Here is a 14035-nt window from a genome sequence, read left to right on the forward strand (position 1 = left end):
GAGTACTTATATCGATAAGGTCTTGAAACGGTTCATGATGCAAGATTCCAAGAAAGGAACCTTACCGATGAGCAGTGGCACAGTTCTCTGCAAGAGTCAGTGTCCTACGACACCTTATGAGCGAGAACGCATGGATCGGATTCCATATGCTTCGGCAATTGGATCCATCATGTATGTCATGCTTTGTACTCGACCGGATGTATCCTATGCGTTGAGCATTACGAGTAGATATCAGTCAGATCCAGGTGAGTCGCACTGGATCGCCGTCAAGAACATCCTGAAGTACTTGAGAAGGACTAAGGATGTATTCTTGGTATACGGTGGGTCGGAAGACGAGCTCGTTGTAAAGGGTTACTTCGATGCTAGTTTCCAGACAGACCCGGATGACTACAGATCGCAGTCTGGCTATGTTTTCTGCTTGAACGGAGGCTCTGTTAGCTGGAAGAGTTCCAAGCAAGCGACCGTTGCAGATTCTACTACAGAAGCTGAGTATATTGCAGCGTCGGACGCAACAAAGGAAGCTGTTTGGATCAGAAAGTTTTGTTGGCGACTTGGGTGTCATTCCGAGTGTTGATAGCCCCATTACTCTGTATTGTGACAACAATGGAGCGATCGCACAAGCGAAAGAACCCAGATCCCATCAACGATCCAAACACATACTCAGACGATTTCACCTTATCAGGGAAATTATAGACAGAGGAGACGTACACATTTGCAGAGTGTCGACAGATGACAACATTGCCGATCCGTTGACGAAGCATCTTCCTTCGTTGAAGCATGAGGGTCATGTTAGGGATATGGGCATTAGATGTTTAGCAGTTCATGATTAGAGCAAGTGGGAGATTGTTGGTTTAGTGCTCTATGATGTACTGATTATGAGCTTTATTGAGATACATTCGATGTATTGATACTTTCTATGTGGTTTTATGAGAGTATTTTATTCATTACATGTTCTTGCATGCTAGATCTGTTATGAAATCCATGTATCATTATGAATGATACCAAACTCCCTAGTCTTGTGTCATTATGAGAATAACGACATAATAAGACTAGTATGATATGTGATTGATGATCACATAGATGATCATAGGTATTGGATACGATCACGATCATAGGTATTCGTTGGAGAACGGAATACAGGATTGACCCGCATGAGATTGTCACATGGACTAGCTCATGACTTGAATCTCATATGGCGGTTCCATGATTGGATCCTAAGACCTGAAATATCTACGGAATCCAACATGAGGAGTTGCGTGCTTTGAATGCGTCAAACGTTATGCGTAACAGGAGAACTATAAAGGCGTGTATAAGGTACGAAACGAATCATGTACTAGATTGTAGATAGTCAAGATGGGATTTGTACATCTCGTAAAAAAGAGAGATATCGCCTGGCCCCTCGTGTGAGCGAGACTGTAGAAATGTGTGGCTGCACTATAGACGAACGCGTCTATTTCAGACAGTCGAACTCAGTGAACGAGAAAGCAGTCGAATCAGATAAGGTGGCTTGTCCATGCCTTATGTTCGACATATGATATAACGATACAAAAGGATCATCAACCGGAATCATCTCTGGCGTTCGTAAAGATCACGAACAAACTCTATTCGAGATAGGTAGTCATAGTGTCTTGCTAGAGACCGCCTATGACTTGTATATCCGAAATAGAGATTTCGGATTATACTGCTATATCGAATGAGCCTACAGGGTCACACACGCAGGGAAGGACAAATGCACGAAAGAAAACGACGGAAAACCGAGTCGGAAGGGTCCAGACCCGACGGCCCGGACGCGTGGTCCGTCCGTTCTGAGGAGTGGAACGGACGGTCCACGACAACACGCAGACCGTCCGTTCTGTGTGATAGACCGGACGGTCCGCACTAAACGTAGACCGTTCGTTCTGCTTTACTGGAACGGACGGTCCATGTGAATTCCGGACCGTCCGTTCCAGGTTCCGGTTTTTCCGAAAATTAAACCGAAATTAGGGCTAAATCACTTTATAAGAAAGAGATTAAAACCCTAATTCGGGTGAGACTTTTTAGTGCCGACTTTCAGAGGTTTGAGAGAGCTTTTGGGTGAGATCCAAAGAGTTCGAAAACCGAAGAGTCTCATTTTCTCGAAGCACAAAATCGAATAGCAGATTCGTGTCCTAGCAGACAAGTTCCAACCGTTTGAATCCATCCCGAGGTGTGGATACGTGTAGAGGGCGGGGTATTCTTCCTCCCTTTCGTGATCAGACGAATTCTTCAATTGATACAGGCCCCGGATCGATTGAGGTAAGCGTTCTAACGTTTCTACGATTCAATAGCAGCATGGTTCTAGGGTTCTATAAATTTTTGTTTTACTTCCGTGCACAAACCCTAGAATCGATCTCTTAGGAATAGGATTCGCTTTAAAGATCCCAGGAAACCCTTCAAACACCTCCCCATCGATTTTTCCGTGAGTCACGTGCTGACGTTGTATCAAACCAATCATATCTGAATATGATTTTTTCAACCCGACTAATCATGGATACTGGAATTGGAAAATCTGACGAAGAACTCCAAAGAAATCAGGATCTTCAGATGACCCGCTTTTTATACAAACTCCATAGTTGAACGTGGATTTATGTTTTCCATGATCGTAAGTATGAAACGTGTATCCTCAGGTGAACATTATCAATCAGCAAACGACTTTTCTCCCTGGTCCATGTGATAAATCTCTGACCCATGTCGGAATTCTATCACTGCATGATCGGATCTGCGCATAAAATCGATATGAATATATATTATATTAATTATTTGCATATATATATATATATATATATATATATATATATTATATGATGAACAATAAAATATGATGAACAATAAAAACACACACATATATATAATACTTACATAGTCTCGAAGCCAAGATGCATAATGTTGTTCCTTCATTCCTGCAAGTTCCTCTCCACTTAGATTAGGATATATTGCCAAGACATCCTCGTCAAAAAGTCTTAAAAATATGTTATTAGTAAAAATATATATATGTATAATTAATTCATCAATTAAGTCATTTGTATATAAATGTGTACCTTTCGTATGGCTTAAGTTCTTCACAGTTCCACAACATATATGTGGCGATGTGATTGTACTCTTGTATAGTTAACTAATATTCTTCATACTTTTCGCCGAGTCGTCGAGTAGGTTGAAAATTTTCGGGAATAAGTCCGAAACATGAATCATATTGGTAGAGATAACTTCTATTGTCTTCGTTGGTAGACCTCTTTTTTTCATCTGGATATGAGATTCAAAATAGAAAGAACTGAAGTAGAAGATCTCCTCTAACAAATACTATTTGACGATAGATCCTTCCACTGCTGCTTTGTTTTTTGCCTTCTTCTTGAGATGGAAAAAAATCGCTCAAATGGATACATCCATCTAAACTGTACTGGACCTCCGTATATCGCCTCATCTGATAAATGAATAGGTAAATGTTCCATCACATAAAAAAATGAAGGTGGAAATACCTTTTCCAAGGCGCAAAGTATCTCAGGGATGTTGCCTTTCAAAACCTCTAGATTACTTCTTCTCAGAGATCTTGCACATATATCTCGGAAGAATGTGTTGATACTGCATAATACTTTGTGTACACTGGGTTTCAATAGCTCCGCAAATGCAATGGGAATGAGTCTTTGCATGAATACATGGCAATCATGACTCTTCATTCTCATAAACTATAATGAATCAGTATCAACGCATCGCGCCAATTTGGATGCATATCCATCAGGGAATTTAACCTCTTCTTTTAACCATTTAAACAAGACCGTTTTACCTGGTCTTGTGAGTCTGAATATCGGCACTGGTGTGTGACCATCACGTGTCAACTCCAAACTCTTTTCTCTTGCATATATCTTTCAAGTCCTTCCTCGAGTTGATGTTGTCTTTACTTCTATTCAGAACAGTGTTGATGATGTTATCAAATAAGTTTTTCTCTATATGCATAACATCCAGATTGTGTCGAAGCGTTAGCGAACTCCAATAAGAAAAATCCCAAAAAATACTATGTTTATACCAGTTATGCCAATCACCAAATCTTTTGCACTTCTTATGTCCAAAATTACCTCCACATTGCACAAAAGCTTGCAAATCATCCAAATATCCACTATTTATTCGCTTAGAATAAATTTGCTCTTCGGTTTGCATAACAGGTCCTTCCTCTGTAATGATTTTATCTTTGGTAAAAAGCGTACGATTTTGTCTGAATGGATGATTCCTTGGAAGAAATTTGCGATGACAGTCAAACCATCACGACTTCCTCCCATGTCTCAACTGAAACGCTTCGGTTTCCTCCATGCAAAACGGAATGCAAGTCTTCCATGTGTGCTCCATCCCGATAACATTCCATACGCCGGAAAATCATTGATCGTCCAAAGAAGAACCGCTTTAAGTGTAAAATTTTGTTTCACACTTACGTCGTAAGCAGAGACTCCAATGTCCCACAAATCCTTCAACTCCTTAATGAGCGGTTATAAATACACATCAAAACTCTTCTTCGGATGTTCTAGGCCAAGAATCAAAAATGTCAAAAACATAAATTCTCTTTTCATGCACATCTCAGGTGGTAAGTTGTACAGAGAAAGTATAACGGGCCATAATGAATATTGCATGCCAGACTGTCCATACAGACTAAAGCCATCAGTGCATAAACAAAGATACACATTCCTAGGCTCAACAGCAAATTGAGGAAATACCATATTGAAGTTTTTCCACGCCAAAGCCTCCGATGGATGTTGCATTTCTCCATCAACGGCAGAATGCGAGGCATGCCATCTCATATGCGAAGCCGTTTGTTGTGATTCATACAAATGCTTCAATCTGTACGATACCGGCATATAGAACATCTTTTTATACGGGGTTTGTCTCCGTACATTCTTACTCGGATGGTATCTGTTAGCCCCACAGAATTTACACTTAACCAATTATTTTTCTTCTCCCCAGTAGAGCATGCAACCTTTTTTGCAAACATCAATCTTTTCATAAGGTATTTCCAAATTCTTCAACATAGCCTTCGTATCATAATACGATTCTGGAGCTTCGTTATTTTCAGGTAAATACTCACGCAATATTTGACAAAATGTATCCATTCAACTTTCGGTGACATTGTAATCCGTTTTCGTACTCATCAATCTTGATGCGAGAGATAATCGAAACTGACCTTCTTTACATCCTTCATAGATAGGATGATTTGCCATATGCAACATGTCGAAAAACCGTTTTGTTTTGATGTTTGCCCCAGGAAAAGCATATGTCACCATTTCAACATAAGGATTTCTTATAACTTCATCTACATCATACCTCTTATCAGCCGACACATGATTTCCCGTTATTGTGACTGTCTGAACTTCTTCTCCATGAAATCACCAAATGTAATAGTCTTCCACAAATCCCCTTCGAAATAGATGTTTACAAACATCTTCTTGACTGCGATATTTAAAATTGCGACAACTTGTACAAGGACATAGCATTTTTCCACATTCTTGGTACAACGGCTTCATGGAAGCAAAATTGATAAATTGTTCCAAACCGGTAATGAATTCTTGTGTTACCTCTTTTGTAATCTGATCAACTCTTTCATATATCCACTGTCGGGATGAACGAATATTCGGTTTTGTTGAAGAAGGCATTTTTGGGAGAATTTTTGGTGTAAGGATAGTAGAATAATGATTTAGAGAGTGGTTTGGGAGAAAAATGGCAGGAAGAATTAAATAGACGAAAATTCCAACGGACATCCATTAGAAATCCGTTGAATTTCGTCAACCGTTAAATATTCCAACGGACTCCCGTTGAAATTATTCGAACATTATAATGTTCGACTATTTCTAACGGATGTCCGTTGGAATTGTTCCTGCATTTAATAACGTTCAGATTATTCCAACGGGAGCCCGTTGGAAATAGTCGAACGTTCTTTCCAACGGAGTGCCCATCGAAATATGCGTGGGAAATGTCCAACGCTGATATCCGTTGATATGTCGTTGGAAATTACCAACGGATTTCCAACGGACATGTCCGTTACACATCAGTGGGAATTCCATTAGAAATTCCAACGGATAGCCGTTGGAAATCCGTTGAAAATATTCCAACGGATATATCCATAGGAAAAATCCGTTGGAATTTGGTATTTTTTTTTGTAGTGCATCCAGACTTTGGAGGACATGCTTCGTGAATGTGTTCTTGAGTGGGGAGCTCCGTGGGACCAGTATATGACGTTGTGTGAGTTTGATACAACAATAGTCATCATACGAGTATTGGGGTATCACCATACGAAGCACTGTATGTATGACCATGTCAGACACCATTGTGTTGGACCGAGATTGGGGAGCGCCGGAACTTTGGACCGGAAATCGTCGAGGAGACCACAGAGGTTATCCGGAAAATTTGCGATCATTTGAAGACCGCCCCAGGATCGCCAGAAGTCATATGCAGATCAGAAAAGACGAGATTTCACTCTTGAAGTGGGAGACCGTGCTTTCCTTCGGGTTCAGGCGATGCGGTGGCATGCAAGGTTTGGTCAAGGCGGAAAGCTAAAACCACGTTACATTGGACCATACCCAGTGATTGCGAAGGTAGGAGCCGTGACACACCGTATTGGATTACCGATGGAGTTGGGTAACATCCATGATGTATTCCACGTGTCGATGTTGCGGAAGTATGTAGCAGACCCTACTCATGTGTTGCAACCTCAGGAGTTCAGTTCACCAGTGCTACGCGCTTTCGAGATGAACCGCTTTAGATTGTGGACCGCAGGATCAAGCAGTTACGGACAAAAGAGATTCCACTTGTCAAAGTGGTGTGGAAGAGCCAAGGAATCCCAGACATGACTTGGGAACTCGAGGCTGAAATACGATGCAACTATCCTCATTTTTCAACTGATAGTGTAATGTTTATGTATTGTGATATCATGTTGTAACAAACTCTCTTTAATGCGATAAAGTTTGACGGGATTGCAATTCTGAATTCGAAGACGAATTCATTTTAAGGGGAAAGGATTTGTAACAACCCAATTTGCAAAAAAAAAATATTGTATAAATAACAAAAATAAAATAAAAGAAGGTGCACGATCGATCGATCGTGTCATCATGATCGACTGATCGTGTAAAGGAGAAGAATGATTACAACACGACAGAACTTTGGTTGCGTCAAGTCGTTTTCGTTCTCCACTCAACCGACAACCCCGTTTATTCTGTCAATCATATTAATCCGTTCTCTCCTCTAAAAATGCGTCTCGGTGGGTGAAGTTGCAAAAAAAGAAAAAAAAAACAATGCATACAAAGGGAGAGATAGAGGGAGAGAATCAGAGAGAGTGAGAGAGACATAGGAAGATATACCGGAGACACCGAGGGTCCATACGCACCGTCGGTAACACAGACGTGAAGAGGACTCATGTGCGGAACACAGACGACAGACACGTAGAGAAAAGGTCACTGGAAAACGACCGAAAATGAACGGTCCGAAGGTGAGAATTAGGGGTTCTTCGAGAATTCCGCTTCTCATGGTTTAAACGATATTGATTAGTGTATCTATACTTAATATACCTGTGTAGGAAGTTTAGTAGAGTTTGGATAAAAATCGGAGTTGTTCGAGTTCAAAAACGAAGAAGACAAGCGACGATCGCGGCGATCGTCGAAGACGATCGAGCGATCATCAGTTAAATAAAAACAAAATAATAATAATAATAATAATAATAATAATAATAATAATAATAATAATAATAATAATAATAATAATAAATAAATATTATTGATTAAATAGAAATATTATATAGGTAAATAATACCCAGAAAAATATAAAAAACAACAAGAAAAAATAAAGAAATTTGACTGAAAATACCGACTTAGATTTTTCAACCTAACGATAAAAAAAAGAAATTAACCGCTAAGGTTAAAATATATAAAATGGGTAATAATTATCTAAAAAGCTTTAATAAATGGAAAGAAATTATAGGAAAAAATCGTTTCGGAATTCACGGTCAACGGTAAAAACGAAAAATTTACTGCTAAGATAAAAATTAGTCATAATGAATGGTAATCATCGGAAAGGTAGAATAAATGGAAATAAAGACGTGTGATTTAACCATCGAGAGCCCATTGTATATGGACATATTTTATGGCGTTAATCGATGGGTTGTTTGGGGCCAGACATCATGACACATGTGATTGTAATTAGAGAATTGGTACGATGATTGTGATGTGTATAGTCTATGTGTACGACCTACGAATGAGTCATGGTGTAGTACGAGTTAGACGTGATTGTGAATGTGGGACAAGATGGTGCAGATGGCTACGATGGCCAGTACCGGGTCACGAAGATGATTGGACCAGATGATATAGATGGCCGATAGCAGGAACAAAATAACAATTTCGTGCTTAGACTCGGATGGCATGACAGAAATAACACTCTTCCTTCTTGAACTTAGGTATAGGTTCAATGACAACGCTTGTCACTTTCGTCTTGCCCTTGCCCTTGGAACGCTTCCTTTTGCTGGAATTCTTTCCGGAAACTACCATATCACTCTTCCTTTGGCTCTCAGCTTCCTCTTGGAATGACACATTCAACTGATCAACTATCAAAGAATTATTCACGTCCTCTAATTGCTTACGCAATTCCGAAGTCATGTTTCCAAGTATGAAGCTAGACATGTCCAGATCATCATCCACATGCGTCCAATAAGCATCAATGATCGATCTAGAAGTCATAGACAGAGGCTTATCCTTCATAAGAATAGATTGCATGGTGAAATTATACAGATTCCTGCAACAAGTATGTTCTACAGAAAAGGACAAACAAACAGACAGAAAATATGCAAGTCGCTTAGTACACATACTAACACAGACAATAGATGCAATATGATAGGCTCTCAATGAGTTTCTAAGTGAGCTAGGATCCATATTTCACATGCTTTTGAGTCAGCTACGACATGACGCTCAAAACCATGCTATTTAGGTAGACAACACATTGTCAATCATATCATATATGACTGCTAGATGATTATGGGATAGTGATACACTATCACTACATATTCCTCATCCCATCCTTACCATTATGATGAGGACATGGAGCCGGAGCTGGAACCGGAGCAGGAGCATTTGGATGCGGAGCACACGGAGCTAGGAGCGAACATGGACCTCTCGGAGCAATCAGCCGAAGACTAGCCCTTGGACATGTCAAGTGATCAAGACGTTACACGATCACTTGATCCCGCAAAGCTCGACAACGACCATCACGCGAAGGACGCCCCACGAGCATACGTTAGGACCGAGCCGCCAATCACTCGCGCCAAAACTCGGGCACTTCGCCAACTACTATATGGCATCGTTGATCAAGTCTTGAGCGGGATACGCGACAAAGACAAGGCCGACGCACCCCGACATGGCCTGCATCACGTCTTCACCATCATGGCCGAACCCTACATGCAAAAGGAAGCTTCTTGAGCTGCAAGCAAAGTCCCAACAGCTATATTCTTCCAACCACCACATTAAATACATGTTAGGCTCCTGTTGTGCATGTTAAGCACAATTAAGACTCCATTCTCTTTCTATATATTTTTGAAATCACTCTTGTAATTTTCAGACTTGTTGTTGAATGAATTTTGCTCTTAAGCTTATCTCTTTCTCGTCTTTGGTGTGTCCAAAACGCGATCCGAGCCCGTCGGTGTGTCCGCGGCTGTCCTAGGTTCGGTGTGTCCGACCTTTGCCACCTTTCCCTCACTTATTCACTTCGCCATTCCCCTCTTTGATTCGAGTTCGAATGCGAGTGCCTCATTCGAGTACCGGTGATTGAACTCGGATCCCATCCACCCCACTTCGACTCTCATACCCAATTCTGAATTCGAGTGCCTCCCGCGAGTGCCGGTGATCGAGATTGGCAGCCTCCCATCCTCTTCCAATCTGGGCGTATATAAGTTAACGCCTTTGATCTGCTCGAGCAGTTGAAGACTATGTTCGATCTGGGCGTATATCACATTAGGTCCAAGTCTGACTTGATAACCCAATTCAAGCTCAACCATATTCGAGCTATGAGAATCACGATTTCTCCATACTGCCTCACCAAGATAGTCAGACACGCTCAGCTAGAGCATGACACGTAACCATGATGATTGAGGCCTTGACAACTTCTCTACTAATGGACGGTAATAGCTTGAGATTGATCATGAGAAAAAGGACAAAATTTCGGACTTGAGAAGTGTCTAAGGTCCAGTCTGGAGCTGACCAGAATCTGGTCAGCCAAACTCACCTCAGTCAGCTTCTCTGGTCTGTCGTTCTGCCAATTTTCGAAAACTTTTGAGCTTGGTCTGGGCCTGACAAACTCTTGGTCAGCTCCAGACCAACTCAGTCTTCTTCTCTGCTCCGAGTTGACCTGGAATCGGAGCTCAATTCAAAACTGGGCTTGGTCCGGGGCTGACCAAACTTGGTCATTTCTGGACAACTCGGTCCGTTCCTTCGAAGGAAAAACATAGCGTAGTCCAACTGGGCTTACTAACTTAGTCTGTTTCCTTTTGTCAGTCTGCCATTCTTCGTCTTGGACCGGCGTTGTCTTCGCTTGGTCAGCGAGGAACTTGGTCCGGTGGACCAAGCTCACTCAGTTCCCTTTGGACCGCCTGACCTGGAGCCTTGATCCGGCTGACCAAGTTTTGGTCAGCTCCGGACCAAGTCTCTTGGTCCTCTTTTGGTCCGACGTACCAACGCCTTTGGTCCGCCTGATCCAGCATCTGTTAGGAGTTGACCAACTCTTGGTCAGCTGGACCAGACCTGGATAGAGGACCATGGGCTGACTTCAGATTCTCGGGGCTGACCAAACGTGGTCCGGGGCTAACCAAACTTGGTCAGCTCCGACCAACGCACTGAGAAATCATTCTCATGCTCGTTTCGACCAAGTCTCAACTCCTTTCTTCGGATTCTTCACATATTAGTCCATCCCTAGTGGTGTGTGATCCTGTAGGCCCATTCTAAGTGGTAGTGCCTTCAGAACCCTTTCTCGAACCAGAAATCATGGTTAGCCTCTAGCAAGACGCCATGACCACCCACTTAGAATTGAGTTAGAGATGATCTAACCAAGGCATTAATGGCTCGAGTTTTGATCCTTTGTCTCACGATATTATATGTTGAACAAGGGCATGGTTTGAGCCACACTTCAAGTTCAACCGCTTTCTCGTCTTGGCAAATCGACTAATAAAATAGATGCAACTTCATCTGTAGCGTGGCCATGCATTTTTCATAGTCTGACTTTCACGAGAGGGTCCAGCGATATCTCTCCTATTAAGGAGGTGACAAGTCCCATATTGCATGTCTATTATCTACATATGATTCATGAACGTATCTGATCAACACCGTTATAATCATCCAGTTAAAGAGGACGTTTGACGCAGTCAAGACACGCCACTTCTCATATCAGATACTCTTGACATCTTAGATATGAGGATCCAAGAACGAACCACTGTATGAGATTCAAGTCATGACTCTGTCCATATGACAATCTCATGCGGGTCATCCAGTCCTCGTTCACAAAGAGTACCCATGATTGTGATATGCATCCAATGCATCGATCACACCTCATGCTAGTTTTAATTCATCATTGTTCCCACAATGATAACTGACCAGGGAGTTTTAGAATCATTCTCTAATGATTCAAGGTTACCAAAATATAACAAACATGCCAATCATATAACGGAAAGAGTAATGCATTCATAAACCCATGAATCAATACAAAGTCAAAATGTCATATCACGGATCATCCTAGAGCATTACAACCAACATGAGGCACGTCAGTCGGTTCATGTGTTGGTTTAGTGCTCTATGATGTACTGATTATGAGCTTTGCTCAGATACATTCGATGTATTGATACTTTCTATATGTTTTTTTATGAGAGTATCTTGTTCATTACATGTTCCTGCATGCTAGATCTGTTATGAAATCCATGTATCATTATGAATGATACTAAACTCCCTAGTCTTGTGTCATTATGGGAATAACGACATAATAAGACTAGTATGATGTGTGATTGATGATCACATAGATGATCATAGGTATTGGATACGATCACAATCATAGGTATTCGTTGCAGAACGGAATACTGGACTGACCCGCATGAGATTGTCACATGGACTAGCGTCATGACTTGAATCTCATACGACGATTCCATGATTGGATCCTAAGACCTGAGATATCTACAGAATCCAACATGAGGAGTTGCGTGCTTTGATTACGTCAAACGTCCTGCGTAACAGGAGGACTATAAAGGCGTGTATCAAGTACGAAACGAATCATGTACTGGATGTTAGATAGTCAAGACGGGATTTGTACCTCTCGTAAAAGAGAGAGATATCGCTGGGCCCCTCGTGTGAGCAAGACTGTAGAAATGTGTGGCCGCACTATAGACGAACGTCGTCTATTTCAGACAGTCAAACTCAGTGAACGAGAAAGCAGTCGAATCAGATAAGGTGGCTTGTCCATGCCTTATGTTCGACATATGATATCGCGATACAAAAGGATCATCAGTCGGAATCATCACTGGCTTTCGTATGATCACAAACAAACTCTATTCGAGATAGGTAGTCATAGTGTCTTGCTAGAGACCGCCTATGACTTGTATACCCGAAATAGAGATTTCGGGTTATACTGCTATATCGAATGAGCCTACAGAGTCACACACGCAGGGAAGGACGAAGAAACCTAGTTAAATTAGGATTCCTAGTAATCTATTCCTTGTCAAATTAGGATTTTGGAAAGTCTATATAAGGAGAATGTCTTCTAGGGTTTTTTTTTAAAAAAAAAAAAAGAGGAAGAAAAAGAAGAAAAAGGAGAAGAAAAAAGAAGAAAAATAAAACCCTAAGCCTCCAAAAACTTTGCACACAAGAGAGATCGAGATCTCTAGTCCTAGCAGACAAGTTCCAAGGTGTTGGAATCCATCCCGACGTGTGGATACGTGTAGAGGGCGAGGTAATCTTCCTCCCTAAGTGATCGGACGAATTCTTCAGTTGATACAGGCCCCGGATCGATTGAGGTAAGCGTTCTAACGTTTCTATCATTCAATAGTAGCATGGTTCTAGGGTTTCATTAAAATTTTTGTTTTATATCCGCTGCGCAAACCCTAGAATCGATCTCTTAGGAATTAGATTCGCTCATGAGATCCCAGGAAACCCAACAGTGGTATCAGAGCCTGGTTCCTCTGTTTTGATTTCGTAGAACCCGATCACGCATGTTTTAGGATTTGAATTGTTTGAATCCATGTTTGCTTTGATATCTATGCATGTTTGATGATTGAATCTAGTGTAGATTGCATGTTTCATGTTGCATAGAGTGCAGGAGTTCGAATTTTGGGTTCACAGGAGAATTCGGATCAGTTTCGGGTCTGATCGGGGCTGAGAAGAGAACGCGGGGAAATGTGATCTGATCACGGAGACCTACCCTAGACCGTCCGTTCCGGCTTACCGGAACGGACGGTCCACGGGTGACGGACTAATTGGCACAGAACGGAAGGTTGGACCGTCCGTTCTACCATGCAGAACGTCTGTTCTACTAGGCAGAACATCCGTTCTAACTTTTGCAGTCGAGACCGAACGTTCTGCCAAGCCTGGAACGTCCGTTCTACCTCCAGAACGGACGGTCCGAAGTACAGATTCCGAAAATTTCCGTTTTCGAGGTCCGATTACGCAATCGTTGCATAATCTGATCAACTGTAACTCAAATAAACATGATTCATTCTTATGGATGGTCAATAGTGAATGAATACATGTAACTTAATCAAGATATAGTATATGCTTGATTGAGTGGGAGCTCCGAGATTGGGATTACATAATCGAATGGATGGTCTATTCAGATTACACACTTAGCATTACATAAACAAGGGATTTTCGAAACCGCACCTAGATCAAGCATCTACTTTCAAGCTATGAGAACCACCATTTCTCCATCTTGCCTCACCAAGATAATACGGCACACCCAGCTTTGGCATGGCCCATGACACGTACGATCGAGGCCTTGACAAGTGCTTTACTTATAGAGCTTCTAGATCTAA

At 41.5% G+C, this 14035-nt stretch overlaps 1 protein-coding gene across 1 annotated transcript in view; it reads left to right on the forward strand.

The window, feature by feature from the left end:
* Positions 1 to 7259: 7259 nt before the first annotated feature.
* LOC104809177 overlaps positions 7260 to 14035 on the forward strand; it is a 35467-nt gene continuing 28691 nt past the window's right edge. Inside the window, exon 1 of the mRNA XM_010535064.1 lies at positions 7260 to 7477. Within this exon, the coding sequence (XP_010533366.1) occupies positions 7463 to 7477 (15 nt within the window). The 5' untranslated portion in view covers positions 7260 to 7462. The remainder of the gene's footprint in view (positions 7478 to 14035) is intronic.

Source organism: Tarenaya hassleriana, unplaced genomic scaffold, assembly GCF_000463585.1.
Source record: "Tarenaya hassleriana unplaced genomic scaffold, ASM46358v1 Cleome157, whole genome shotgun sequence".
Lineage (NCBI taxonomy): Eukaryota > Viridiplantae > Streptophyta > Magnoliopsida > Brassicales > Cleomaceae > Tarenaya > Tarenaya hassleriana.